General features: G+C 43.6%; 1 protein-coding gene and 1 pseudogene across 4 annotated transcripts in view; both read right to left on the bottom strand.

Moving 5' to 3' along the window:
• Positions 1-1,286: 1,286 nt before the first annotated feature.
• The window catches only part of Morc2 (MORC family CW-type zinc finger 2), a 41,680-nt gene continuing 15,468 nt past the window's right edge, over positions 1,287-27,498 (bottom strand). The window contains exons 4-27 of one of the 3 annotated variants that reach the window (XR_003710112.1): positions 25,306-25,428; positions 24,706-24,796; positions 21,663-21,771; positions 16,561-16,720; positions 16,337-16,448; positions 15,729-15,854; positions 15,009-15,088; positions 14,120-14,202; positions 13,818-13,903; positions 12,597-12,737; positions 12,307-12,461; positions 12,025-12,153; positions 11,418-11,523; positions 10,654-10,786; positions 8,887-8,961; positions 8,423-8,800; positions 7,776-7,907; positions 7,344-7,398; positions 6,749-6,890; positions 6,402-6,626; positions 6,215-6,308; positions 4,089-4,277; positions 3,157-3,300; positions 1,287-2,989 (exon numbers count right to left, since the gene is read on the bottom strand). Coding sequence is in view for 2 of the 3 variants with exons in the window: in XM_028758077.1 (XP_028613910.1) it covers positions 3,232-3,300; positions 4,089-4,277; positions 6,215-6,308; positions 6,402-6,626; positions 6,749-6,890; positions 7,344-7,398; positions 7,776-7,907; positions 8,423-8,800; positions 8,887-8,961; positions 10,654-10,786; positions 11,418-11,523; positions 12,025-12,153; positions 12,307-12,461; positions 12,597-12,737; positions 13,818-13,903; positions 14,120-14,202; positions 15,009-15,088; positions 15,729-15,854; positions 16,337-16,448; positions 16,561-16,720; positions 21,663-21,771; positions 24,706-24,796; positions 25,306-25,428 (2,993 nt within the window). In the remaining variant the exon portion in view is untranslated. Of the gene's footprint in view, positions 3,301-4,088; positions 4,278-6,214; positions 6,309-6,401; positions 6,627-6,748; positions 6,891-7,343; positions 7,399-7,775; positions 7,908-8,422; positions 8,801-8,886; positions 8,962-10,653; positions 10,787-11,417; positions 11,524-12,024; positions 12,154-12,306; positions 12,462-12,596; positions 12,738-13,817; positions 13,904-14,119; positions 14,203-15,008; positions 15,089-15,728; positions 15,855-16,336; positions 16,449-16,560; positions 16,721-21,662; positions 21,772-24,705; positions 24,797-25,305; positions 25,429-27,498 lie in introns of all 3 variants that reach the window. The other 2 variants (XM_028758078.1, XM_028758077.1) reach the window with 2 other exon arrangements.
• LOC114612953 lies at positions 18,650-19,866 on the bottom strand (annotated as a pseudogene). Its single transcript, XR_003710113.1, has one exon. The product of XR_003710113.1 is annotated as a glycine cleavage system H protein, mitochondrial pseudogene (transcript).

The raw sequence follows: 27,498 nt of genomic DNA, 5'->3' as shown, positions 1-27,498 counted from the left end.
TAAACAACTGAAGGCCTATAGGTAACAGGTGGAGTGCAGAGAATACTGAAAGCAAAAAATTGGGATCAAAGCCGGGCAGTGGTGGCACACACCTTTAATCCCAGCACTTGGGAGGCAGAGGCAGGCGGATTTCTGAGTTCGAGGCCAGCCTGGTCTACAGAGTGAGTTCCAGGACAACCAGGGCTACACAGAGAAACCCTGTCTCGAAAAACAAAAAAAAACAACAACAACAAAAAAAATGGATCAAGACAGCAAGAGGTTATACACATACACACCCTCCAGACTTTTTAGAAGCACTAATTTTCATGTGGGAACCTGCCTTGTGGCTTACAAAAATGGAAGATCTGCCATGCAAGCCCTTTAGAGGAGCAAGGGGCCAGAGTAGTGACTTGTTTGCCTTCCAAGCAAGAAGCAAGTTTCTGCTGAGCCCAGCAGTGGCCCTGGCACCTGGCAGATTACTGAAAATGGCAAGACTGACTGAAGTGTAGGCATGGCAACACCTTGCCTTACCATCCCTGTTCACCATAGAAACAGTCAAGCAGTGGAGGGGAACTGGTACCTGGGTCAAGCTGGCTCTGCAAGTGCTCTGAGAAGCAAGTACCATGTAGCTGTTGAACACGGAGTCCCTGCAGTTTCATCTCCTTGCAGCAGAATTCTTAGGATGTTTTAGGCTCATCCTACCCTTTTGGATGATCTTCCCAATAGGGGTCAAGTAGCCAGTGCAGGCACAAAACACTCAGGCTAAATCTGAGTTCTGTGTAAACAGCAAGTGTGGGATTTTATCAGACTTAACACATTACTGATCCCTAAAGGTGCAGCCACTGTATCTGAACATCATGCAGCCTTGGGAAACATGAACCTGTAAGATAAAAAGCCGCGTCTTTCCTAGAGATGACAAGCAGAAAGCAGCCTGTACTAATCCTTATCTTTATCTGGTGGTAGACAGCATTTTACTCCTTAATAGAGTTAGAACCCCTAAATCCTATTTATTTTCCTGAGGATTTTGCAAACTCATGACCTACAAAAAGATCCCTAGAGTTCTAGATTCGGAACTGAACACACCTCTGTACGAACACCACCATAAACCTAGGCAAGCCAATGAAAATGCTCAGTTATGTGAAAAATCCCTTTTACTAATAGTGAAAAGTTAGGATTGGTGATACCTACAGTTAATGAGTTGAAACAAAGTTGCTGGGAGCAGAATGAGAATGTATCTGATAGTCCTTTCTGGAACTTACCCTCTATACAAATGTAGTGGATAAACGTACACACATATCACACCTTTCTTCACAGATGTTAGAATTGTTAAGTATTTATATAGTTTCATGACAACACATCCAAGATAATGAAATGCCCTGTGATGGTTCAGAACAAAGTAGACCCATACTGGCCATTCTTAGACAATACGATGCTCTTGGCAATTGGAAGGAAACCCAAGAGGGGAGATGTGTAGCTGGATGCCCGAGATGAATACTCTGATCTCCAGGGAGAACTTAGCAATCAGGTAGAAGAGAGCCTTATTTTTCATGTTCAGCCTTTTGTAGTATTTGAATTCTTACCATGTCCACCGGTACTTAGCATCTTAAACCCCACCCTTCTCCTTTAGAGCCAGTGAATGCCTTATCATCAAGAAGTACCAGTCAGCTCTTCCATGATGTTCCCAGGAAAGACCCAACACTCAAAAAAGTTAAGGCCAGGTTTAGCACATCCAGAAAAGTTAAAGCTAAAACATCTAGGAAATGCAGATTTTCTGTGTCTGTGGGTATTAAGGAAGTGAGGCTAAAAACAAACAGTGGGGATATAACAGAATGAAGAGAAAGGTCTTGTGTTTCACATAAGAATGTACTGAACGCAGGAGTCTCACCAGTAGAAATTTATAGTAACACATTTTGATTACATGTGTAAGTAAAAAAAAAAAAAAATCAAAATGAGTATTACCTGCCAACAAAAATGCAGGGCCAATTTCCTTTAAACAGTGGGTTTACGGACAAAAATGGACCATACCCTGCCTGGATAGGGTTGACAGAAAGTTGGATTGGGGGGGTGGTAGGGGTAAGTGCACCAACTCAGAAAACCCATCTATTGGAGAATGTTCAAGAGAAGAACTTCTGAATGCTATTCCCCCTAAACAACCTGATGGCAGAACTCAAGTAGGCACTCCCAGCCATATGTGCACAGTTCCCTCACCACCACCTCCCCATCTTCTGCAGAGATCACAGGACACAAGGTGGCAGCCTTGCCTTGATGGATATAAATCCCAAGGTGGTTTGGATCAAGAGTACAAAATCAGTCTTGAACAGGAGTGTGAAGAGTTGAGACTGGAACCAGAATTCTTCCAACAGCCATCAGATGAAGCTCTTGCCTTTGTGGCTCTGAGTAGTTGTCTGAAGCACATGGTCCCTCCTCCTCACTTCCAGAGCATGGGAGGTGCAGGGCTCTCTGGAGCCCAGAGAGTACATAGTAGAAAAGCAGCAGCAAAGGCTCTCCAGGAACTAGCACCACTGAGGAAGCCATCTCCTCCAGAGAGCTCTTTCACACCTGCACACCCTGAGAATCTTTGGAGTTCAACATTCAGAGTGCTATCCAGCCCAGAGATCCGACCCGTCAGAGCTGTCTATGCTTGAGCTTGGATAGTGTGGTTGACTCAGGAAATGGCTCCTCCAGTAACAAAGTAGGTGGTGCATTGGGAAATTTGTGCATTAAGAAACATCTCCAAGTTGTCTGGATACTGCCACATCCAAGATGACTGACAGCTGCTCAGGTAACCTACAGACCTTCACAGCCCTGAGTGGATACCAGGAGATCTGTTACAGGGAGAGTCTTTCTGATACTGGGCCTGTTTTGATCACCCCTTGAGGGTCTTGCAGAGCTGAGTCATGTATCTTTCATATCCCATTGTTGATGCCCTTGGAGCCTCTCCAACTTCAGGATGGTGCTTTCTTCATCCTATCTTGAGGTGCCAGGAGCTGAATGGCTCAGACTCTGTGCCCTTTCAAGAGTCACACAAAAAAAGTACGGTCTCACAGCAGGCATTAACATCTTCTCTTTTAAAAAATAAATATTTATGTAAACTTAGGGAAGAAGATTCAAAGAATCTCCTTCCCAAAGCACAAATGTCTCACATGACTCAAACCAAGATTAAGTCCACCAACTCACAAATGAAATTCCCCTCCCCAGAAGCTGCTGTGTTGAGGGGCAGTGTGTGAAGGAGTTGATCTTACTCCCAGCTCCTCAGTCCCCTTTGGTGATGAGGTCCTCAATGTAGGCATCCAGCTCATCATCTGTGTTGATGTCTATGTCCTGGAACAGAGTGGGGTGGGAGTCAGATGGGGCAGCAAAACAGGCTGGAAAACAGGGCTGCACCAGAATCCTGTTATCTTCTCCCAGCTGTCAGCTTCTGTTTTTTGCTCCTGCCCTACTTCAAAATCTCAGTTAAATCTCCATTCCCAAAAAAGTATGGGAGCTTTCTTATCAGGTTTCCTGGTTCTAACCTGCACACCTTCAAACTAATTAGTGTCTTATAAAAATTGGACTATGCCACATCCCTTGTGACTTTCTGCTCTTGGGCTCAAGCCACATACTTAGAGGTCTCCTACTTCTCCTCCAGTCCACAATTCCCTACTACAGCTCAGTGAGCTCCCAGTATTAATGCAAGTATCTCTACCCTAGTCAGGTGGCTTCCCCAGGATTCTGTCCCTCATTATTTATTTCACAGTACTACCCCATTAATAGCTCCAGCTCCTTCACCAGCCTGTCCCCAGAGAGCAATCAGGTTCTCAGTGTCTATTGTGTAGAAAAAAATATATACCACATCCCTAAGGGCAATGTCCCACTTCTACTCAAGCACATCTGGGGTATCATTTAGATAAGAATTCTGCTTATGGCTTAAAGGATTCTCAAAAAACTATACTGCCTGGGGGTCTGGTTGAGACAAGGCCCAGGCAACTCTAGCTTCAAGCTCTCTGGTCAGGACTCTGAGCAGCCAGGGTTGGAAACAAAGATTCCTGTGAGCAGTTGAGTCCTGTGAGAAGTTCAGTCCCACCCCTGAGACCAGTTGGTCTAGTTCCTGAGAGGGCTTTCAGGCTCACCTCCTGCACTTTTTGCAGGAGAGCTACAATGTTGGTCCTCAACTTCTGTAACTTCTCCTCTGTCTCACGAAGCTTTTTCTCCGATGTGCGTAAGCTCTCCTCTGAGGCTTTTGCCCGTGAATCAGCACGGCTTTGGTAGGAATGACACAGATTCTGGAGCCCCACCTCATACTGCTTGAAGTATTCTTTCTGTGGAAGGAAACAGAGGGGTACGAGGGGAGAGGTGCAGGGGGTGGGGGGTGGGGGGAGGCAATGAGTTCACAGGACGCTTGGTTTTATTTCACTACAAGGGGAAAGCAACCTTCTAAAACCAGGATAAAGAGACCTTAGTGACAGTCCTTTAGGGATCACATGAGGATGAAGACACATGCAACTCAGCCAAGTGCTTAATAAAGGAGAAGTCTTACCTTTACACATGGAAAAAAAAAAAAAGACAAAAAAGACTGTGGGGTCATTCCAGTTCAAGCACACCTTTCTAGCTCCAAAATAAGACTGCCATAACTAAGAGTGTTAGGACCAAAGAGCTACCAAGCACTTACCAACAGCAAATATCCCCAGACTTATATAGTAAATAGTTGTACAGCAACAGAGCCTTTACCTATGAAGTAGTTAAAACAATCTACATAGTATCCCTGTACAGTCTGATTGTACCGATAAAAGGAATCATCTTCATGGACAAATCAACCACAGGCCCTGCTGCCCACTGAAGTCTAAACTGTACCAGTACTCATCTGCTTCTATGGTGGTTGCATAAGCTGCTGCACTGAGAGGCTTCTGACTGCTATGTTTGTGTCTAGACTACCATCTCACACCATGATAGCAAGAGAAACAACATTCTACATAAAAATAAATACCTTGGTTGCACAAAATAAATTTTAAGTCAAATTCAAATGAATATCTTAAAGGCAATTATATTAAACTTTTAATTGTGAGTACTATTTACACACCAATAAGGACAAAAATTAACATAATTGAAACATTGGTTTTAGCAATTGCAACTAGAAGACAAAGTTGTGCCCTAGTACTTGCAAACACTTTTGCAAAAACAAGCTAGATATTATTTTTAGACTTGGACAGTCCCAAAACAGACTGTTTTGGGCTGAGTGACAGTGCCTACTGCTGAGGTTCTGCTGTGCCCTGGCTTTTGCTTTGAATTTCATGATTTGATGCCAAAGGTAACAAATCAAACTGCAAGAAGATGTCTGTTCTCCTAGAGTCTCTGGAGAACCTGGTCTAAACAAGGGTAAAAGCCAAAGCCTGGGCTGGGCTTATTGTGTGACAAGAGTGTGGTGGGTCTCGTGTCCCCGTAAAGGCAAGGGCAGCAGACAATCAGTTTATTGCATGTTTCTGTAAGTAAAGCTATTCCTTGATGGACTGCCTCTGGCTACTTTCGTGCTATAATTACAGAGCTACGTAGTTATCAGACACTACACAACCTACAATCCTATTATTTGCTATCTAGCCCGCAGCATAGTTCAGATCAACAATTCCTTCAGCTCCATTTCCTATATAGTAATGAGGCTTAGACTGATGCTCAAGTACTTCTAACCCTTTCACCCTATCACTGCTCACAAAAGCCTCCTGCCCCACTTCAGAGTCCCCTGCACTTGAAGCCCTAGTTGAGTTTTGTATGATTGTTTGGTTAGGTTTTTCGGTAAGGGTTTTCCTTCTCTACCCAATCTGCCAAGACTCTCTTGGCACTGCCTCTCATCAACATTTCTCTCAGCCTCATGGCCAGAGACCTAGAAGCACCAACTCCACCTCCAGCAAGTCTTTAAGATGGTGGAAGCAGGAAGTCCACTGAGCTACCAGGGTCCTCAAGCTCATCTCTCCATGGCACTAGTCTCTCTTTACCTCTCTCCAAGTCTTGTGTTTTAGGTACAGTGAGTCTAATGCCATTAAAGTTACCTAGGGCAGGTTTGAGGGAAAAAAGGGGAGGGGTGAGAGGCAGGTACATTTGTCCTAAATCTGTAAAGGAGTCTCAAGGGGTGAAGCTGTCCTTCTTTTCTGCACATCAGTCCTATCTACTCAGGTCTTCTCTCAGTGAGAAGGGAAGCTGATGAGACGGTGATAATAAGCATGTGCAGGCACCTAGGTGTAAAAAGCAAAAGTTTGGCCAGACTCACCAGAGGAAAAGATATTAGTTCTTCTGAACTCATAACACTCAGCTCCTTCTTGGAGATGGGGAAACTTGGAGGCAAGAAATACCGCAAGCAATTCCTAAGTAGGAAGAGAGGGACTGGAACTCAGAATAACATGGAAAGAGTAAAGAATTATTGTCAGCCCTAAGGAAAAAGATAAAGAAACACACACCGAAGAATCTGGACCAGGAGGTCAATAGTCTCATGGCTGGTACTGGTGGCAGTGGTGTCAGGCTCAATGGGAAGACAATCAGAGGTGGAAGGCTCTGGCAAGGCCACAGCCTGCTGGGCCACCATAGCCTCCTCCTCCTCTCCACCTTCTTGCTGCGTGTCAGGGCTCTGATGCTCTGGGGAAGGTGGCTTCATCAGTCGTACATCTTCACTGCCTTTCTCCACCCTACGGGGACACAGAGCGTATCATGTCTGTCCTAAAAGGCTACCAGGAGGGGACACAGGGGTACCTCCTCTCTTTGCCCTAGCTGACTTCTGCTATTCTGATCTCCCAGAAGAGGGCATTACCAGCGGTCTCTTGGTGTTGTGTCTGTGGGTACATAGTCAAACTTCACTTTCCATCGAACCACACTCTTGCCCATCTCCACAGCTGTGACACGGCCTGTGTACCACTCCCGGTTCACACGGACCTCTACATGCAGTCCTTTATCTGAGAATTCAGACACAAGTGACAGTCAGAGAACTGTCTCAGTGCTCCCACCTCCTCTAGGACTAGTAATGCTGATTCTTCTGCCTGTCATGGAGCCAAGACACAGGATGACTTGCCAAGGGAAAACACCAAAGAATTAGTATCAAAATGAACAAAAACATAAAACACACAAACAAAAATAAGCCAGGCATTGTAGCTCATCCCTTTAATCTCAGCACCTGGACATTGATCCAGAGGATTATAAGTTCAAGGCCAAACTGGACTATATAATAAATACCTGCTCAAAAATCTCAGAACCACAAATGAAACCAAAAAACCCCGAAGGGACAACTGGACCAAGTGTGGGATAGAGCCCAAGCCCAGGGAACTGCTAGCTTTCAGGAGGACTCTGCTGACAGTGAAGGTTCTATTTCCATCTCCACCACAGCCTGACAGGGATCTCCCCAAACTTGCCTTTCTGAGCCTTCTTGAGTTCAGCTGGGTCATCTTCCCCAGCACTGTCTGAGAGCTGCAAGGAGAACAGTCTATTAGAGGTTTCTTCAATGGCCCCTAAAAAGTAGACTTTTGTGTAACTGGCTACCCATAGTCATCAGCTATAACATGTCTTATGCTGTCTCAGGTATCTACCCTTCTGCCAACTTTATAAACAAAACAGCAGGCAAGCCATGCATCTGAGGTGATTCTGGGCATCTAGATGTACACAAGTGTATAGTGGCCTGTCATTCAGATGAGTCTCAGGTCCTACCTGGCCCATAGTTCTAATCATCTGGGTAAAAAGAGTCCTTGCGAAGTTCAAGTAGACTCAAAACCTCAAGTCATTAACACAGTGGGAGCTGGCACAGGCCCCAGGGAGGCAATCCTTGTGAACTTCATGTAACTACCCACCTCATTTGCTTCCTTCTTTTCCTCCTTCACAGCAAGTTTGCCCCGCTTGCATCTCTCTTTCCTCTTTTCAGCTTCTTCTTCAGCCTCTTCTTCATCTGAGACTGCAAGACTCCGCTTCCGGCCTGAGGTTGCCTAGAGTAGAAGAGTAGAAGTATAAATTGACCATGTTCACTTCCCAAGATGTGTGAAGATTATATGTAGCCTAAAGGAACTATTCAGAAGAGCTATGTCAATCCCCACTTGGAATCACTCAGTACACACAACCCCCTGGTCTGACCACAAACTATCACAGGAGAAGCCTCTCAGTTTACTCCCTGCTTGCCAGCCAGCTGAGACCTCCTTGACACACAATGACTACTATCATAACCTAACAAAGCCATCTGTCATCAAGTTAACAAACTATATCCACACCATGAGAAGCCAACTCAAGTTTGTAGCATACCAAGGTTGGGTGTGCTGAGTGAAAAAAGCTCCCTGGGTAAAAAACTTGCTGTTAGTTCTGAGCAAGTCTCTTCAGCTATGTAGACTCCTTTTTTTCAGGGGCATCATAAAAGCTTTAAGATTCAGTGATCCTGGATTCCCCCAGTGTAACCTTTTTTTCCTACAGCACTGCTAATGTGGAACATAGAGGAGGGAAATCATCTCACCATGGACTGTTTAACAGGTGGCTCTGGCTTCTTGACCACTGGAGTTTTGATGGCTTTTTGAGCAGGGACCTCCCGAAGGTTCTTGGAATTGGGAATTAGAGATGGTGAGGGAGTCTGCACAGGAGGGGTGGGTCGGGGGACAGTCTTGATAGGAGGGTTTGCAGGCTTTCGAGGGGCTTCAGCTGATGGGAGTAGCCTGGAAGTACTAGTTTCTCCTCGGGCTGCTGTAGTAGGTGGTTTTGGAGGGCTGATAAAAGTCATCTTTCGGAGCTGGGTAGTTGGTTTGGGAGTTTGAATAGAAGGGGGTCTGCTAGGAGCATTCTTGATCACTGCAGGTAAAGGAGGTGACCGAGGACGCTGAGGTCTCCGTACAGGTTCCTAAAAAAGGCCCACAGACAGTGAGAACATTGACTCAAGCTTTGACACCAGAAGAGCCCCACCTCCCATATGTCCCTGGGCTTTACTTCAGTAGAAGGTCTTGTAGTCACTTCTAAGGGCAATTTCTTTAGGTCAGCTTGTGACCGGATGGGCGTGGTTTTCTGCAAAAACAAATATAACAATCAAATTGTATATCTTGGTATAATGAAATAATACCTTTTTGGATCCTCACTATGTGCCTGGGACAGTGATCAGTTCTATTTCTGCAAGTTTTTTATTATCACTAGAAAGACAATACACACACACAGAGTACCTATGTGATTGATTCTTCAAAATTTCTAAAAAAAGAAACCAAAAAGGTGGGAAAGGACTGGTAAAGAAAAGTTGTCATGAGGCCAGGAAACTGGATGGGATTAACACGCTTATGACATTTCCAGCTCCCAAGTATAGTGCACTGTGCAGAGAAGAAAGAAAATTGCTTTTGTAACAAATATGAAATTGGAGGCTGTAGAGATGGCTCATTGGTTAAGAGTGTAGATTAGTCTTGTAGGGCACCAGAGTTCAGGTCCCATCATTTGCAACAAGGATGTGATGCTCTCTTCAGGAATACACAAGTACCTGCACTCAAATTCCTCATACATGTGCACATGAGCACACACACATATGATTTTAAAATAATAAAAATAAATCATTAAAAAACATGAAATCATGAAATACTGAAAACATTTAAATACACATGAAAATTTGATCAACCTTAAAAAATAAAAATTAGCCAGATAGTGGTATCCCCCCCCTTTAATCCCAGCATTTAGGAGGCAGAGGCAGGTGGATCTCTGTGAGCTAAAGGCCAGCCTAGTCTACAAAGTTCCTAGACAGCCAAGGCTATTACACAGAGAAACCCTGTCTTGAAAAACCAAAAATAAACAAATAAATATTAAAATTAATATTTGCTTACTTTTCTAAACACTGGTAAAAAATGCAAAATGATACAAATAATACATCTTCTGCAAGACAATTTAAGAAGATTTTTCTTGTTTGGTTGGTTCTTTTTTGTTTTCTCAAGACAAGGTTTTTCTGTGTAGCCCTTGATGTTCTCAAAGATCTGCCTGCCTCCCAAGTAATGGGATTAAATGAGTGTGCCACCACACCCGGCTTGAGAAAGAACCTTTTAAAAGCCTTAATATTTTGCAGATTCTTTTCCAATTTTATAAATTATCAAGAAATTATTATATACCAAAAATAACATATACATATATTAAATACAAATGCTTTCCTATGACTATTAAAAACTATAGAAATTTTTATTTTTAGGTATTTATGCAAAATTGGAAAGAATCTTCTGGTGATCCTAGCTACTCCAGAGAGACTTAAGTTCTCTGGACTTAAGTTCATCTCAGTGAGCCACTGTATCAAGAAAAAAACACATGAAAAAGCAAGAAAAGGGTGAGAGATTTAACTCAGTAGTAGTGCCTGCCTAATACATACAAAGCTCTAAGTTAATTCCTGTTCTTGGGGGAGTGGAGACGGAGGGGGGGTTGAGGAGGAGAGGAGAGAGGAAAAATTATAAAACTACTGAGTTAATGGTGATTTCTTTTATAATAGTATATTTATTTTTTGGAATGCTTATATATTCTAAATACACTGAATATATAAACTTTGAATATATAAAAAAAATGGTTTATTATCTAAATAATTAACGGGGTGTACTGGAAGTGTTTGGACTAAGAATTCAGGGTTGAAAAAACTTGGTGGGAACACACAGGGAATAGAAGAGATAGAAAAGTCAGCAAAGACTCCTCCTAGACAGACTGCTGACACAGGTTGGCTGTGTCCACTTGCCCATGAGCACATACCTGAAGAGCTTCTAGCTTTTCCTGCTGCTGGCGAATTTTCTCTGTCAGCTGCTTCTGCTTTTCTTCCTGTGTCTTTGGGTCCTTTTTTAATGTCCCCAAGGGAACCTTTTGCTTCTGTTCAGAAGCTTCACAGCTGTGAAAAGAAGAGACTGGTAGCAAAACAAGGCTCCAACAGGGCAGAGATTTGCTGTCCTGCAACTGCCACAGAGCTTTCAATTCATAAAAATGGTAGGTGTTACAGGACACATTTACTCTTCCTTCTTGGAAATATGCCATGTGCAGCAGCCAGAGATGTGAGGCTATGAAAACAATGACCTCAAAGAATACCCCAAGAATGGAAGGAACAGTGGCAGGTATGGTTTATGCCCCAGTTAGCTTTAATTATAGACTTGACAAAAGCCTGGATTGAGGAACTGCCTAGATCAGATTGGCCTGTGGGCATGTCATGCCTATGGAGGACTGCCTTGTTAATTGATGTAGAAGGGTCCAGTCCACTGTGGATAGATAATATCCCTAGGCAGGTGGTCGGGATCTATAAGAAAGCTGGCCAAGCATGAGCCTGAGTTACTGACCCAGTACATAGTGTTTCTTCATGGTTCTACTTCAAGGTACTTCTTGAACTCCTGCCTGACTTCTCTAAACGATAGACTATGCTTGGAAGTGTAGCTAAACTGCTTTTGGTCCTGATGTCTATCACAGCAACAGAAAGAAAACTGCCACAGGGAGGGAAGAATACCCACAATCTTTGTTAAAGAAAGGCTCACCGGTCCTGCTCAGGATCAGGGTTCATGGAGCAAACCCAAGTATCAGGGTAATCTTTTTCTACTGAACTCAGTTGGAAGGGGAGAGTCCTCCATTTCAGACACAAATCTGCAAGAGAAAAATACCCCTCTCAACAGGTCAGCCATACTGTCAACAATTACTGGAATCTTGGCTCCTCACAGCTAGGCTCAAGGCAAAGATGTCCTTGACTTTTGACCTCTTTTAGCTATTATTAGAAAACAGTGATTCATCTTATGGACAGTGATTGCAGCAAGGATTGAAAAAATCATAGGATCTTGATGCTATTACTTCTTCCTTACTCTGGGCTCAGTCAGTTATTCATTCTAAACCCTACATGGTATCAAACCTACTGAACCTGGCCCAACTGTGATATGAAGTGTCTCCAAGGTGTGGTAATTGTCCACCTCACTAGGAGAAACAGGAGGAACTAGCGGGCCTCAATACTGCTCACACAGCCACTGCCCAACAGATCCTGTTCCTCGTGGAACCTAAGTTCATGAATGTTAGTCACGTCAGAAGGCTAGCTTGAGACTAAAGACAAGAATATCATGACAGGAGTCTAGAGAGAGTTCCTGCCACTCAACTCACCACACTGGATCGTGGTTGGAATTTCCATAGCCCTCCGGCGTTTGAAACGCAGCTCACTGGACGGAGGTTGGTTCCAGTTGGCAGAAAGGTAGCCAAACTCATCCCAAAACTTAATGATCCCACGCTGGGCTAGAAGACAAATGCCCACATATTACCATGGAAGCAACTGTAGCATGTAATAATGTAAAGTCCTCTTCCTAACTAAATTCACCCCCACAAGCCACATAAGCACCTTAGGGCTCATAAAAAATAGGCTGAGGTCTGGTGGCCTGGCTACATTACCAATGGCGATGTCCTTCCAGTACTGTGCTAAGTGCTCCCCCATTGCTCGCAGCAGATGCCGGTACTCCTTCGCATCAGCAAAGTCCTGCTTGTTATGCGTCGGCTCCAGAACCAAGTAGGGCACATCGACGACCCCAACAACCCCGCCGCACGCCCTGAAAAGACACGGTGGTCATGGCTCTGTGCCAACGACCCCACTGCACACCCTGAAAAGACACGGCGTTCACGGCTCTGTTGCCAAAACTCTTCTGCCACTCACCAGGGCTGGAAGACTCTCCTAGGATACTCACATGCCCCCTTCCAGCTGTGGGCCCACTTTCTCATACATCTTGATCAAGCGGCTACAGTTGTAGATAAACATGCCATCTAAGTCCCGGTGTTCAATATTGACCCCAAAAACAAAATTCAGTTCCTTGGGTTCTTTGAGTGCTCTAATAAAGGAGAGAAAAAAAAAAATCAAGCATATTAACTCATTGCAGAAAAACATCATGGTGATAATGGTATGTTAAGTTCAATTTGAGACATGTTAAAGTTTTATATCTCCAATCGATATGTGATGTTAGACTTGATAAGGATCTGCACTGTTCCATGACCCTCTGTGTATACACAGAATTTAATGTAGCAAAACAGGAGTGGATTTAAGTATGAATGGGTTACCATGAAACTGCTGCAAATCTCTACAGAGAGAGTTACATGGTAGAATAAATATAACATTATAGTCATACATTCCTCAAAATCCCAATTATATAACAATAATAGTTCAGTCTGGCTTGTTTTTCAAGACAGAATCCTGGAACTCAATCTGTAGCCTAGGATAGCCTCCAGCACAGAGATCCACCTGTCTCTGCCTCCCAAGTGCTGGGATTAAAGGCATGCACCACTGCACCTGGCTTATATAATAGTTTTAAAGGCAAAAACTTAACAAAAATACAGAAAATACTCATGACATGTCAAGAAAATTTTGGGACAAGTTGGAGTGAAGCAAGCTGAAACTTCCATCTGTGGTAAGAAAACCACCTGGAGTCTAGCTAGGAAGTCATGGCCCAGAGTCTGAGACACTCCATACACAGCTACTAGGATGATGATTGAGACCACAAACAGTACATTCTAAATAAAACAGCACAAAACCCAATCTACAGTATCATTCTACATTTGTAACCAGTAGGGAGAATGAATTATGAGCACAGAAAAAAGTTAAAATACATATTTTCAGAAGAATAAGGGAGTTTCACTTTTTTTTACTTAAATATTTTATATTTTTCAAGTTTTATACAATGGGCATTCTTTGCAACCTTAACAGAAAAGAATAAGAAAAGTACAACAGTGTGAAGGAAGTGACTTTAGTGTTTCAAGTGTCAACCTGCCTGCCTTCCACAGATCAGTAGAAGCACTTGACCGCATCTTCGAAAACAGCAGAGATTGCTTTCTCTAAGTAAACTTGGTGCCAAATGGCAACCTGTCTGTGTAAATGCTACACAATTTTAAGACCAAAGGGCTGTTCAAGTACTCACCGCTGCTTGGCATCCTTGATCCTTTTCTTGACATCAGCTTCTCTGCGAAGGGTGATAGCTGTATTCTGGACCTGCCGCAACATCACCTGCAAATGTACCACCATCAGGTGAATGGAGGAGGTGCTCTCAGCTAAATGAAGTAATATGATATTTTTACACTGATATTACCTAGATGCTAAAACATACCTGAAGATTATTTCTTTCTACAGAAAAGTGACCTTACAGGAGACAGACACTTCAAACTCAGAATACTGGATTCCAATACCACATATGCCATAGAGAGCTTGAGCCTAAGGACTTACCCTGGAGTCCCGTGTCAGGTCTCCACCCATGCGTACTTCTAAAGTCCGAGCTTTGCTCTCTGCCTCCCGGGCCTTCTCTTCAGCTAAAACAGAAAAGAAATCAAAGGTTCAGAACTCTGTCATCCTTCCTTGATCCACAGAGTAGTCCCTGCTGCACAAGGAGTATATGTTAACAAGGAAAAGGCTACCTAGAAGCGCAATGGCCACATGGGCTTCCTCTGGGCCTGGACTAAAGAACTGCTTCAGAAAAAAACCAAACAACAACGACGACAACAACAACAAAACCTGACATTCAAAACTGTCATGGTCAAGATGGTACATGCCTCTAATTCCAGTACTTGGCAGGCTAAGACAGGAGGGTCACCCAGTTTGAGGCCAACATGGGACCGAGAATAAATCTATCTCAAATAAAAATTATAACCTCAAGGAAAGCATTATTTATACTCTGACATGCTTTTCAAGCTTACAAATGAATTATGAGAGTCAATGGGAATTCAACCATCAGCATGAGTTGGAGCCTGAAGAATGCTTTAGACAATCACCCTCATCAACCAACCAAGAAAACTATGGTTATTCTAGGAGAGAAACCTTGTGATTTCTGCTTCAGGACAAGCAGTATGCAATATAAGATATTCAACTGGTCAAGCCAAAGAGTTGATGTTTGTTAAAATAAGACTCTACAGGTGTGTTTAATGCTACTCCAGCCCTTTATAAAGTCCTAGAAATAGTGGGAGGAGAGAGTCAAGTCTGGAGAAAAGTACTGTGAAGGTTAGATATGGGGAGACTTAGAGAGGAAGTGGATTAAGGTAGAACAGCCTTATCCCCAGGCTTTGGATATAAGCAGTGACCCCAACTCCATCCCTCCTCCTAACACAGGGAGTAGCATTACCAATCCGTGCTACATGCTCTGCTTTCTTCACTTCCTGTTCTGCCCGAGTCTTGAAACGACTTGATGTATACTTGTACATCCTGAAGAGTGGAAAAAGCAACCTGAAGGCCAAGCAGCAGTGGGGCAGGTAGCCAACTTGAGCAGCTCAGGAAGCACCCTGCCTCCTCCCATGTGGTGTTACCCTGGCTCCTTGTGATGTAACAAATCCAATCTCAATTCCTTACTCAATTTGTCTTTGGTGTTCAGCAAGTTAAAGAGATTAAAGATGATCACCAGTGTTCCTAGGAACAGAAATCCTTTCTCCTGCCAGCCAGCCCTGGCTCACCCTCCACACTGCCAGAGGCTCTAGAGCTCCCACATCCTCTGGGCTGCAGGGCCAAAGCCTACTCACCACTGTTCCCAGGAATCGTCATCTACTCTCAAAGCAGGAACAAATCTAAGTAATAAGCCATGGCTTTCCTTTCCTGTAAAGGGTCTATAGGCTCCTAAAACTTGAGACAAGACAACTCCCTGTGCCTCTCTCCGCATCTCAGAAGGCACTTCCCTTAACTGGCCTGGCCAACCAACCCAATAGCCTGTCAGTCACTTCTGTCCTTTCAAGAGAAGTATCTCTCTGGTAATCAGGTACAGTCAACAGTGTTAGAGGCTTCACATTGCACCACCCTAACAATGTGGCTAGGCTCCATTTCCCAGTCCAGATCATGGTAGCTAGGCCCTTACCTGGGCTTATATAGACAGCAGGAGAGTCTCTTGGTCTGCACTTTGTGCCCATGGATGAAGATCCTCATCCGGGGATCAATATAGAGTACCGCAGCATAGGCTCGGAAGGAGCGTCGCTCTGGCTTCCTGGAGAAAGCAGGAACTGAAACATCCTGCCATCCACACCACAGTAAGCCCAAAGCTACATATGGGCTTTCTCTCTGCAGTTCCTCACCTTTCATTTCTTTCACATCCTGGCTTCTCATGCCATTTTGACGAGAATGGTCCCTCCTCACAGGTACTTCATCCTGCCCTGTCATGTCCCTAGCACAGGTGTCCCACAGACACCTCACCTGGCCGTTGCCCACTGCAATTTCACCACCCCTAGACCCAGGCCTCAGTTTCTCTTGTCAATGAAAGAGTTAGAACCGGAAATCACTAATCTTTGCTTTAGCCTGGCTGAGGAGTCACTGTCCTGCTATTAAGCAGACAGGAAATCTCAGACTTTCAGCTCTATCAATACTGCTATCAAGAGAAAGCCAGGAAAGTGTCTCTTCCATCTTTCCTGAAGTCATCTAAGGAAATAAAGACCAGTTCCAGGTCCAGCCACCCTTCCCAGCCATACTCACGTGCCCTCTGGGGAGGTTTCTGCCATCTGGATATCTTTTGGATTTGAGATTATGTCTAGTTCCGGCTCTCCGTTATCCATGAGCTTGAGATTAAAGATGATCACCAGTGTTCCTGGGGAACAGAAATCCTTTCTCTCTGCCAGCCAGCCCTGGCTCACCCTCCACATTACCAGAGGCTTTAGAGCCCCCACATTCTCTGGGCTGCAGGGCCAAAGCCTACTCACCACTGTTCCCAGGAATCTTCATGAACTGGTTCATCACTTGTTCCTCAGTGTGGAAGGGAGAATACTTGTACACAAGCTCTGTCTCAATGGCAAACTTCTCCACATTGTCTGTGATAGGTTCCTGTGTTCGAGCATTCCAGGTAGGCAATGGGACAATCACCTGTGTTTAGGGTTAGCACTGTGACTGGGGATCCAGAGCCACCTTTCCCCAAACATGCAGCTTTCTTGTCCCTTCAGCTGTACAGTCTGGCATCAGGTTTGTAGCTTCTGGTACTTCCCCAAACTCCTGCCACTATGCTGGTTTGTGCCTCCGTCTGTGTGCCTGTCTGGGATGTCTTTGGCCATTTCATTAATTTGGTAAAAATTCCACTTTTTACCAGTAGGGAAAAATATATTTGCAATTATCTAGTGAATCTAGAGATACAAGCTATAATCTACAACTCAGCAATTCTACTTCTGAGTAAATACACTCAAAGGAACTTTTGCATGTACATACCAGCATACACATATAGGAATAACCCAAATATCCACTACAGGGTGACTAAACTGAAATAGTCTATGGTAATAAAAGTGAGTAAAGACACAGCCACAAATATGAATGGATCTCACACAGTATCATCTGAAAGAGATACAAGTGAATTTCTATATTTTCAGTCCATGTGTACAGGTACTAAACCAAACTAATACACAAACCCTAATGGCAGACAATGCCCCCAGCCCACCAAAAGGAAGTGATCATCATAAAAGTTACCAGGTGGTGATTTTTCCCAGGGGTGCACTGAGGACATTGGTCAGGTGTTCATAAGGGACTTCCAACTTTGGTTTATAATTGTGGCTACGTGGATGTGTATTTTATTATAACAATTCCTCAAAATATATGGGATTTGATTTTATGTCTAATTAGAAAACAATCCCTTTTCTTCACAAATTTTCCTTAGTGGCTTCATCATGTCTTCATCCCTTGCTTAAAGCCAGTAATCAGGGGGCTGACTAAAGGAATTCTCTCTGTGTGGAAAACCAAATGAAGCACCTCATGGCCAAATGGCCCACACATAAGACAAAGCAGAAAGTCAGTATCTTAACACAGGCCTGGATGATAACTCCTTAGAAGTTCTAACACTGCTAGTTTCTGAAAAGCTTCATGCTGAAATCATTCAACCACAGGGCTGGTTTGGACACATTCCTCCTGGACTGAAAATGATCTTATTTGGCAGAGTTTGCACTAGAGTACAATCCAAAACAGTGACCTTCTAGCACCAAGTAAGGGAAAAATCTCAATCCAGCCTTTCCACCAAGGGACTCAAGTTACATTTGCATTCTGTGAACTTGTCTCTGTACCTTCCCAGGTGAAGACAGCACCACTCTGAACTGTAGGCACTAACTTTCACTATCGCTCCCACTTGGCATTTCTCCTTCAGCTTTTATGTCACAAACCTCCCAGTTTTCCTCCTAGACCTTCTACTGACCCACACCTTTTCATGTTGGCCTGCTTAGATCTCAAGTCCTTTTCTTGCTCCATTTTCCTTTTTTTTTTTTTCTTTTTCTTTTTGTTTTTCAAGACAGGGTTTCTCTGTGTAGCCCTGGCTGTCCTGGAACTCACTCAGTGGACCAGGCTGGCCTCGAACTCAGAAGTCTGCCTCCCAAGTGCTGGGATCAAAGGCGTGCGCCACCACCACCCAGCCCATTTTCTGTTTTAAGTGATGTTATCTGCTACTAACAATTCCAGAGCCTAGGACTGGGGATGTAGGAGGAAAGAGAAGAGGGGTGAGGGAGGAAGAAGACAACACAATGACAACAGAAAGACAGGAAGGAAGGAAGGAAGGAAGGAAGGAAGGAAGGAAGGAAGGAAGGAAGGAAGGCCTAGAGCTAATATTGCCCCCAAACTCCAGACAGACTTCATGTTGCATGTCCCAAAATAACTTACACTGTCCTCCCTCCATACGCCCCCTCTTCCATTCTTCCCCAGCCCCAGATGGCCTCCAACCACCACACCATAGCCTCCAAGTCTCTCTAATCCCTTCATTTTCCCCCTTCAACAATCATTAAATATTGTTTTTTTTTTTTTTTTTTTTTTTTTTTTTTTTTTGAACAAAGAGGATGAATGTTTTATTTGTTTCTCATGGTGTTGCAAAGCCAGTGCTTCCCGGTGGGAAAACAGCCGCCAACACAGCACATGGTGAAACCAAGACAGTACTCTCCTGCATCTGTCCCTGTACAGCACTTCCTGCATTCCCGGGCATTTCCAGTGAGAAGACACCAAGTCTCTGACCAAATCCGGTGGTGGATATAGGCAAGTTACAAAATTATGTAAGATACACCACTGTTATCCTGAATTATGAAATTATGAGTAGGGTCACACCATGTAGTGGTGGCTGGTCTGAACCTGTTATGTAGACCAACTTGAACTAACATCTGCCTGTCGAGTGCTGGGATTAAGCAGTGGTCCATCACCAAAACCAGCCTCATAACAACTTTTTACTGCAGATGATCTTACGAATTCTAAACACCAGAACTTAACCCCTAGTCTAAATACTTAGTATGGTGATTATCAAAAATCTGTACAGTGTGTTTATCTGCATCCATGAGGAAGATGGGGGTGGGTCTTTAGCACTGTCGAGACCAGTGTCTTTCCATCAGTATCACTAAAAGTTATCTCAAGTCCTCTATTCTCCACTAGTTTAAGACAAGCATGGAGCAGGTCCCATCCCAGTTTTATCTGGAGGTGGAGGTGTGCCACGGTCACTCCTCAATGGACTTCACGTATTTCTCATATGCTTCTTCACTCATTAGTTCATCCAGCTCAGAAGGGTCACTCAGTGTCATCTTGATCAGCCAACCATCTTCGTAACAGGATTTGTTGACGAGCCCTGGGTTTTCTGCAAGTGCTTCATTGACTTCAGTTACCTCTCCTGACAGGGGAGAGTAGAGTTCACTGGCAGCCTTCACACTCTCCAGAGCGCCAAACTCCTCTTGTTTTTTCAATTTTGTCCCAACTTCAGGAAGACTACAGTAAACAACATCTCCCAAAGCCTCCTGGGCAAAATTGCTGATTCCCACTGTTCCAATCCCATCCTCTGTTGTTATCCATTCATGTTTCTCTGTGAATTTACGCACCGACAGCACAGCAGATCCGGTGCGCAGCGAGCGGACGGCGGCGGCGCTCGGCGCCCAGGGCCGCTTCGGGCAGGAAGCCAGGGCGGTGCGTAGGCTGCAGGCCACAGCCCGCACGTTCCTCGCCACTTGCAGCGACATGATCCGCGGTCCCGAGGGTAACTGCGCTTCGACTCCGCCACCAGGCCGGCGGGGACGGGCAATCATTAAATACTGTATCAGAGTCTCACACTCTAAATAGGTAACTTCATTTCTCTTAGCTCCCAGCTTGCTACCACAGACAGATCTCCTGACTGGTCCACCCCAAATCTTTCTAATCCAATCACTACAAAGTAACCATGCGGACTTTCTAAAGAGAATCTGGTACTAGGACTGCTTTAGTAAAATCCCACTCACTCAAACAAGGTCCCAAGGGCTCAACCTGGCCTTATTCTCCCAAGACTATATCTCTCCCCAGCACCAATCTCAGAGGTTTAAGGATGTTTTTACTGACTCACTCCAAGACTCTTTTGACCAGACGACATTTCTGAGAACCACAGCCCAGGCTGTCTAGTTTCTCTAACAGGTTTGCTCTTTACAGCCTCACTGTATCTCTCTCCAAATATGCAGAATAAGGTGAACCTCATCTAGTAGATGAAAAAAAAAATCCACTAATTGAATAACTGAAAATGGTAGGAAAAGGTTTCCATTTTAACATCAACTAGTTTGCCACAAATTTATGCTCAGATCGCAACAGGACTAGTACAAATTCAATCACTGCTAACCAGCAGAGAAAAACAAACTGTAATTCTCTAGTGGACTATCTACTTAAGTGACAGCTTTTAATTTTTTTCTATATAGGTCCCTCTCAAGCCTCTATTACTCAGACCTAAAAGGACACTGGACAGACTTTCCCTACTCTCACTCTTGACAAACACAGTGGCATATGCCTTTAATTGCTACATTCAGGAGGCAAAGGCAAGTGGATCTCTGTGAGTTCAAGGCCATCTGGTATACATAACAAGTTCTAGCCAACCAGAACTACATAGTTAAACCCTGTCTCAAAAGAGAAAAGCTGCTCTTCAGTCTGAGCCACCAAACCACAAAGAGAATCGGGTAGGTTTTTGTTTAGCTCACACAATTTTTTTTTTTAATGTATAAGGATGTTTTGCTTGCATGTGGGTTTATGCACCACAGGCATGCTTGGTGTCCACAGAAGCCAGAGGGTGTATTAGATCCTCTGGAACTGAAGTTACAGACAGTAGTAATCTGCCATATGGGTGCTAGGAATTGAACCCTGGTCCTCTGGGACCAGTGCTCTTAACTGCCAAACCATCTTGCCAGCCCCTATTACCAATATATTCTAGAAGTTAAGATTTATTACTAAGCCTGTCTTCCAGGACAGTAATAATTACAGGGCCAAGGAAGAATCTGTTAATAAGACCAAGTGGAAAGCGCTATTAACAAAGATCATACTGATGTTTTCCATATACGTACTTGCTTTACCACCTGGTTAAGGTCTGACTCACAGTTTCTGATATAAGTTAGATCAACACACTTCCTCAAAATGAAAATGTGTTCACAACATACTCCATAAAATAATCATAATAGGGGAAAGACACTGATGTTTTATTATTACCACAGCTACAATTTTTAATCAGTTAGGGAAGCCCAAAATATCTGCTCTGATAACAGTTCTCCAAGAAGACACCCTCCACAGAAATGCAGTATCCTGCATATATGGAAAAGCTTCAAATCCAACTCTTATTTCTTATCACGTCATAGTCTCATTCTCAGAAACAGAACAGCCACTGTCTGAAGTACCTTGAGATTTTATACTTCCTCTCACATAAAGGTATTATCTGCATTACCACCTTTCAACCAATGGATCCACCCATCTCATCCTGTAATAGCAGGCACCTGCTCCAATTCTACAGCTTCAAGGATCCCAGAACCACAGATAAAAACAATAAATGTCAAGTAGCAACTCAGGCCACAAGGATAAAACCTACTTCATCAATGCCTTCTTCCTCATGAAAGGTGCGAGACAGGAAGAGGCAGGTCATGGTATCTTCCTTCTTAGTGAAGAGGATAAAATCCTTCCCAATCCGCATTGAGCCCCTGAAAGGGAAACAGAACAGATTAGTCCAAAGGTCTCAAGGCTCATCTGAAAGGGAGCACACACCTTCCAGGCATAACTGAAGCTGATCAGAGACCTCTCCTCAAGACTGCCAATACCCCAGGCCCAACAGCCCTTGTTCCCTCCCACTCAGCCAGAACTCCTTGCTTTGCCTTCTTAAGGGTCTCTAATTCCTTAGTCTATAACCTATAACTTCCTTGAGCAAACTTTCCTTCCATACAAGGGTTTTGGGTTATTCACAATCCCTCTAGAATATATTCATTCAGACCACAAGCCCTTGGTTAGCTTCCCTCCCTAGCTTATTGCCACAACCCTACCATATGAACATGCTTGAGTTCTAAGTTCATGGGGTCCTCCTATGTGATGTTATCAAATTTCACTCCTGCAGCTGACACCTTGAACTCATCATTATCTTTTGTGGCCATACTGTCTTCCTGTCCTGTCCTTCCTTCACTAACACAAAATACCTTCCTGTCCACTCATCAAATGGTAACACTGGCTGGGCGGTGGTGGCGCACGCCTTTAATCCCAGCGCTTGGGAGGCAGAGGCAGGCGGATTTCTGAGTTCGAGAGTTCAAGGCTAGCCTGGTCTACAGAGTGAGCTCCAGGACAGCCAGGGCTACACAGGGAAACCCTGTCTCGAAAAACCAAAAAAAAAAAAAAAAAAGTCACACTGTCAAAAGAAGTGCCAAAAGACGAGTCTCACAGTCTTTCAAAAACCAGTATGACTGTAACACTTACCAAATACAAATGCTAACGTGATCTTTGAAGATCAAGGCCTACATCCTTGTCCAGTAACTCTAACCATTCTGTCTCAGAATTGCTTTGCTATTTGAGCTTATTCTACAACCTTGAGTTTGTCTTCAAGGCAAAAGTTTGAAGCTTGGCATAGAGCAGAGTGGTGGAACTTTTGCCTAGCATGTGCAAGAGCCTGGATTCAATCCCCAGAATCAATGGAAAACAAAACTCATCTGGCAAAAGTCTAAATGGAATCAATGGCTTCCTTCCGGTTGGGCCATGTTAATTCTTCTACAGAACAGGTAGAGACAGGCTTTTCCGGGCAGCACAGGCCAGGGCAGAAGTATGAAACAGCAGCAGAAGGACTATCTACTCAACAATGAGGCTATTTAGTTCCATTTTTTCTGAGCAGCTTCTGAGTTTTATAGCTATTATCTCATTAGTCCTTACAATGCCCCCAGGGAAGACAATGGTAAGGAGCCTGTTAATCTCTACATACACTCCAGCCTGGCACACCAGGCCTACAAACCAATGTCACATGCCATTTCCCAAGTACTTGTGAAAACCCCCCAAGATACTCCATAGACACCCCCAGGGCTGTCAATTCTCTTTCCTGATGACAGGACTCATTTTCCTTAAATCTCAGTATATTCCTTTCTTCCCTACAGCTTGTGAACAGCACTGCCCTCACTCAAATTTGGCAAAACTTTCTTCACACCTCTTTTTTTGTTTGTTTGTTTCTGTTTTTGATCCTGATTATAGGGTCTAATTAGTAGAAAACCTAAATCACCACCTTCCTTGTTCAATCCTATGCTCACCATAAATCACCTCATCTAACTTCTGAACTTTGAACACTAGATGGCTCCAATTCAATGAAACCTTTACAAAAACCTCCTAAGCATGTTGATAACTGAATTCTAACTCTGTACAAGTTCCTTCTCAGTCTTCTAAGCACTTTCTAAGGCATGTTTTACTGGCTCCTGAGGGAGAATATCAAAAGTTAGAACCTCATTTTCTAGTTTAAGAAACATCAAAAAGTTAAAGCTGAGTCTGCAAAAGTGAGAGGACTATTGAGACCTCAGTTTCATAGGTCTTAGATTTCCTTTTCAGAATCCTCTGGGGAAAGTTCCCACTGTGACTGATCACAAACTAGGGACTCTCAAAGCAGTAGTAGCACTTGATCCTTAACTATTTGATAAGTATGATCATTTACAAGAAGTTACAACTTTAGTAACTAAATGGCTGGATTAAGATCTGAACCTTTGCTGACCAAAGTGAAATGGACAGTCACTTCCATTTTCAAATCAGAAAGACCTGGTTCATATCGTCAATAAAAGTGCTTATTATTAACATTTGGTTTCTGTCCTGAGAAGAAACCAAAGGCCAGGAACCAAGCCCCTGGACTCTTTGGAAGCACGCTCTTCTCCACACCCAAAGCACGCTCTTCTCCACACCCAAAGCACAATACACCTGAGGCCCAATCAAGGCTATTGACAGATCAAACCACAACCTTTTCTCAAATAAAACAACACGTTTGTTTCCACAGCAAGACTGGAACATGACTCATAATTCCATTCACACAAACTCCCATTCCACTAAATCTTATTCCACCAAAAGGTATGTGCAGCTGGAAGTTAAGTATTTCAGAAATAGAAATCCCTTTTCTCAGGGCTTTACGCCAAACCAGAACAACACACTTCAAGCACTAAACAATTGGAAAGCAAGGTCCCGAGGTATTAGAGGGATCTCCTGTTATATGGCCTTGCAAGATGTCCACATAAGACAGTTTACTCCAGGAGGGAAAGCCTGTGTCTCTTGTATTCACTCTGGATCCCAGTGCCTAGCACAAGCATACTGATAACACTGTGAAGTGACTCCCTTGCCATCTCAGATATGCCCCAGCCCCAGAAGAGAACCACCCACAACCTCAACAACAGGATATAAATAATATTCAATAAGAGGAAAGAGATAGCTCTAGAGAATGTTTTAGATATTCATACTAATCAATATATTGAGCAAATTCAGCTAGACAGTTGGTTAACTACCCCCAATCACCACTGCTTTCTGACTCTCTTATTGCTTCAGATTTATAGTCCTAGAAGGACAAAAGGAAGAACACCAAGAATGTACCATATGATTTTATACCTAGCCCTATGCCAGGCTTCCAATATACGTACGATTTTAATCCATTGCCATATTGCCCAATTTGAGTGGACTCAGGAGTTCTTTTGGCTGACTTCCCAAACTGGATCACACTAGCAGCATCACCTCAAATGGAAGACAAGAGAAAATAAAAAGTTAGCATTACTTTCTCAGACCTCTCAAAGTTAGCAATATGAGTCAGGTTAAATACAAGCATGGCTATATGCCAGCAAAACCTCTCTCCAAGGAAATTCAGTCATGAGGCATAAGAAGGTAATCCTTGCTTGGCCCATCAATACCACCACAGTGTCCTGTGTTTTACTAGAACATGGGAAACAGTCTCAGGGGAAGAAGCCTCAGTAGTTATGGCTCCAAGATGTTGCAAAAGCTGATAAATACATTGTCAAGAGAATGGTAATCTAAGTGATTTCAGGTTGACATTCATGTTATCCGAACACCTCCCATGTTAGGACAAGACCCGGCAAACACACAGTGTAATTAAGCCTGAGATGTTGCAACAGGCTTTTCAGTCCCCAGGTGGATCTTCTAGCCACAACAGTGAGGTCACAAAAAAGCAACTTTAATAGTAAATTGTTATGCTCCACAAAAGAAACAATCATCATATAACCACTTACTCGGATCCATTCCTGCTCCATCATCCAAAAAGCAAAGCATAAATCCTCCTCGAAGGTCCTCCCGCCTCTCTATAAAAGAAGCGGCTGCCATTACTCGGCTGTTACCACTTATAGGATGACAGCCTGGGTATGAACAGAAGGTGAACCAAAGTGAAGCCTGGTAAAAAGAGTTAGGTCAAATCTAGTTTCTTCTAAACGTACTAAGCTAGTATGCATTGAACTTTAGGGCCCTTGAGGATGTGAAGCTTCTCTGGTGCTTTCTAACTCACAACAAAGCTTCCAAGAATCTGTTGGAAGGGGCCAGTATTGAACCACATTCAAGACCATTGAATATGCACGTCTTTTATATGTGCATGTCTTCTCTCTTTACTTACAGTTCTTTACATCTGCTCGATGCCATGGATCCCAAGTCATTTAAGTAGTCTATTATGTACTATACCTCATCAATTGTTCAAACTCAACAGGGTATCTTCCTTTGTGATTTAAGTCTGAGGTAACATTCAAAATGATGCCAGATGGAGTATGAGTACAATGGTGGCAGCTGCCACCTAAAAGATGAATTACTATGTTTATATATGACCACTACTAGACTAAACACAGATTGTGTCATATCCTTTCCGAGATACAGGACCTTGAAAAGAATCGAGATGATATAAGACACAGCAAGAGGTTCTCGGTTCTGGACTAGACCTGCTGGGTCAGAACTACAGTCCTCTAGCAATACGATACAGAGCAGCTGTAGCAGGGCTTCCTGACTAACAGGAAGGAGATACAACAGACTGTGGCCCACCAGTAAGTAGATGAGTGATTTTCTTAGTAACCTGTCTTATGCAGTGTCAAGTGGCAACACATAGCAGGTCATAACAATGGAGAAAAGACTCTCAAGTAAGGAAAAAGATCATACCAAGTTTCGAGGTGCCCTTTAACTCAGTGAAGTGTACATAAACAATGGGAATCAAATTGTACATATAAAACAAATTTTTAAAAAAAGAGATAAAAGATTTTTAAAAAAGAGGATAAAAAAAGGGAGTGAAGCAGAAGTGGAAGCAGGGAACCCAGACAAATCATGTACAGAACCAATAACACCAACCTCCCCAGTAGATATTTTCATGGTCCACTGCTCAGCACAAAAATAAAAGTTAACAAGAACAAAAGTCCACTAAAAAGGAGAAAGTCTGTGTAAAATAATCTAGGGTCAAGTCCAAGGCTACTTTGGAGCCTGTGCTCCAAAGAGTCCAAGCTTCAGTTCATGTTGTACAATTATCTATCCTGACAAATCTGTTTTAAATGGTTTTGTCCTCCCCTCAGGGGGGAAACTAAATGAGTCATGAATACCCTCTGCTAAATACACAAACTAATGTAAATTAAAATACTATTTTAGATGGACCATAAACCACAGAAATTTTCAAGTATCACTTAATTTTCGGGAGGCTGAACCCTCATTAAAATGCCTCTTGAAAGTTTAAGAAGGAGGCTCTTCCTGGAAGATGCTAGCAGATGAGAACATTTCTCCCTAAGGTAGTACCTCTTATCAAAATCTAGGTAATCCAAGTGAAATGTGGCAAGTAGGAACAAGGGTTTTTATTGTTCAAAAGTATTCAAAGTCTTCCAGTTTTCCATCTATAACAAGTAGTGTCACATGAAGACTTGAACTGGGTAAGGTACAAGCATGACTGCAGCACTGTCTTAGCATCTGCCCAGAGATGTATACTACGCATACGAATGTATACCATGCTATAAAATTATGTGATGTGAAGACTGATTTGAGATTTAAAAAGTCCCAAGACCACTGAAACTCCTTGACTAATACCCAAGAAGTTACTTTCTAGGCTCTTGTGTTAGGGTAAGATAGCCATACTATTTCAGCAGAGTTGTCACTTCAACTGTGGGTTCGAGTTCTCCTAGTTCAAAGATTCATCTCAAAGTTTTCTTCTATGGGGATAGAGGGATGATTCAGTGGTTGAGAGCACATAGTGCTCTTATAGAAGACCCAAGTCTGGTTCCCAGGAACCACACTGGGTGGCTCACAACCACCTATAACTCCAACTCTAGAGGATCTAATGCTGAGGGGGAGGGGGAGGGAGAGGGGGAGAGGGGGAGAGGGGAGGGGGAGGGGGGGAGGGGGGCGGGGGAGGGGGGGAGGGAGGGGGGGAGAGGGACGACGGGGTGAGGGCGGGGGCGGCAGAGAAGAAA

This window comes from Grammomys surdaster, unplaced genomic scaffold (assembly GCF_004785775.1).
Source record: "Grammomys surdaster isolate TR1022 unplaced genomic scaffold, NIH_TR_1.0 126187, whole genome shotgun sequence".
NCBI classification, from domain to species: Eukaryota; Metazoa; Chordata; class Mammalia; order Rodentia; family Muridae; genus Grammomys; species Grammomys surdaster.
Note: the sequence above shows the minus strand (reverse complement) of the source record. Positions and strands in the feature narration are given on the sequence as shown.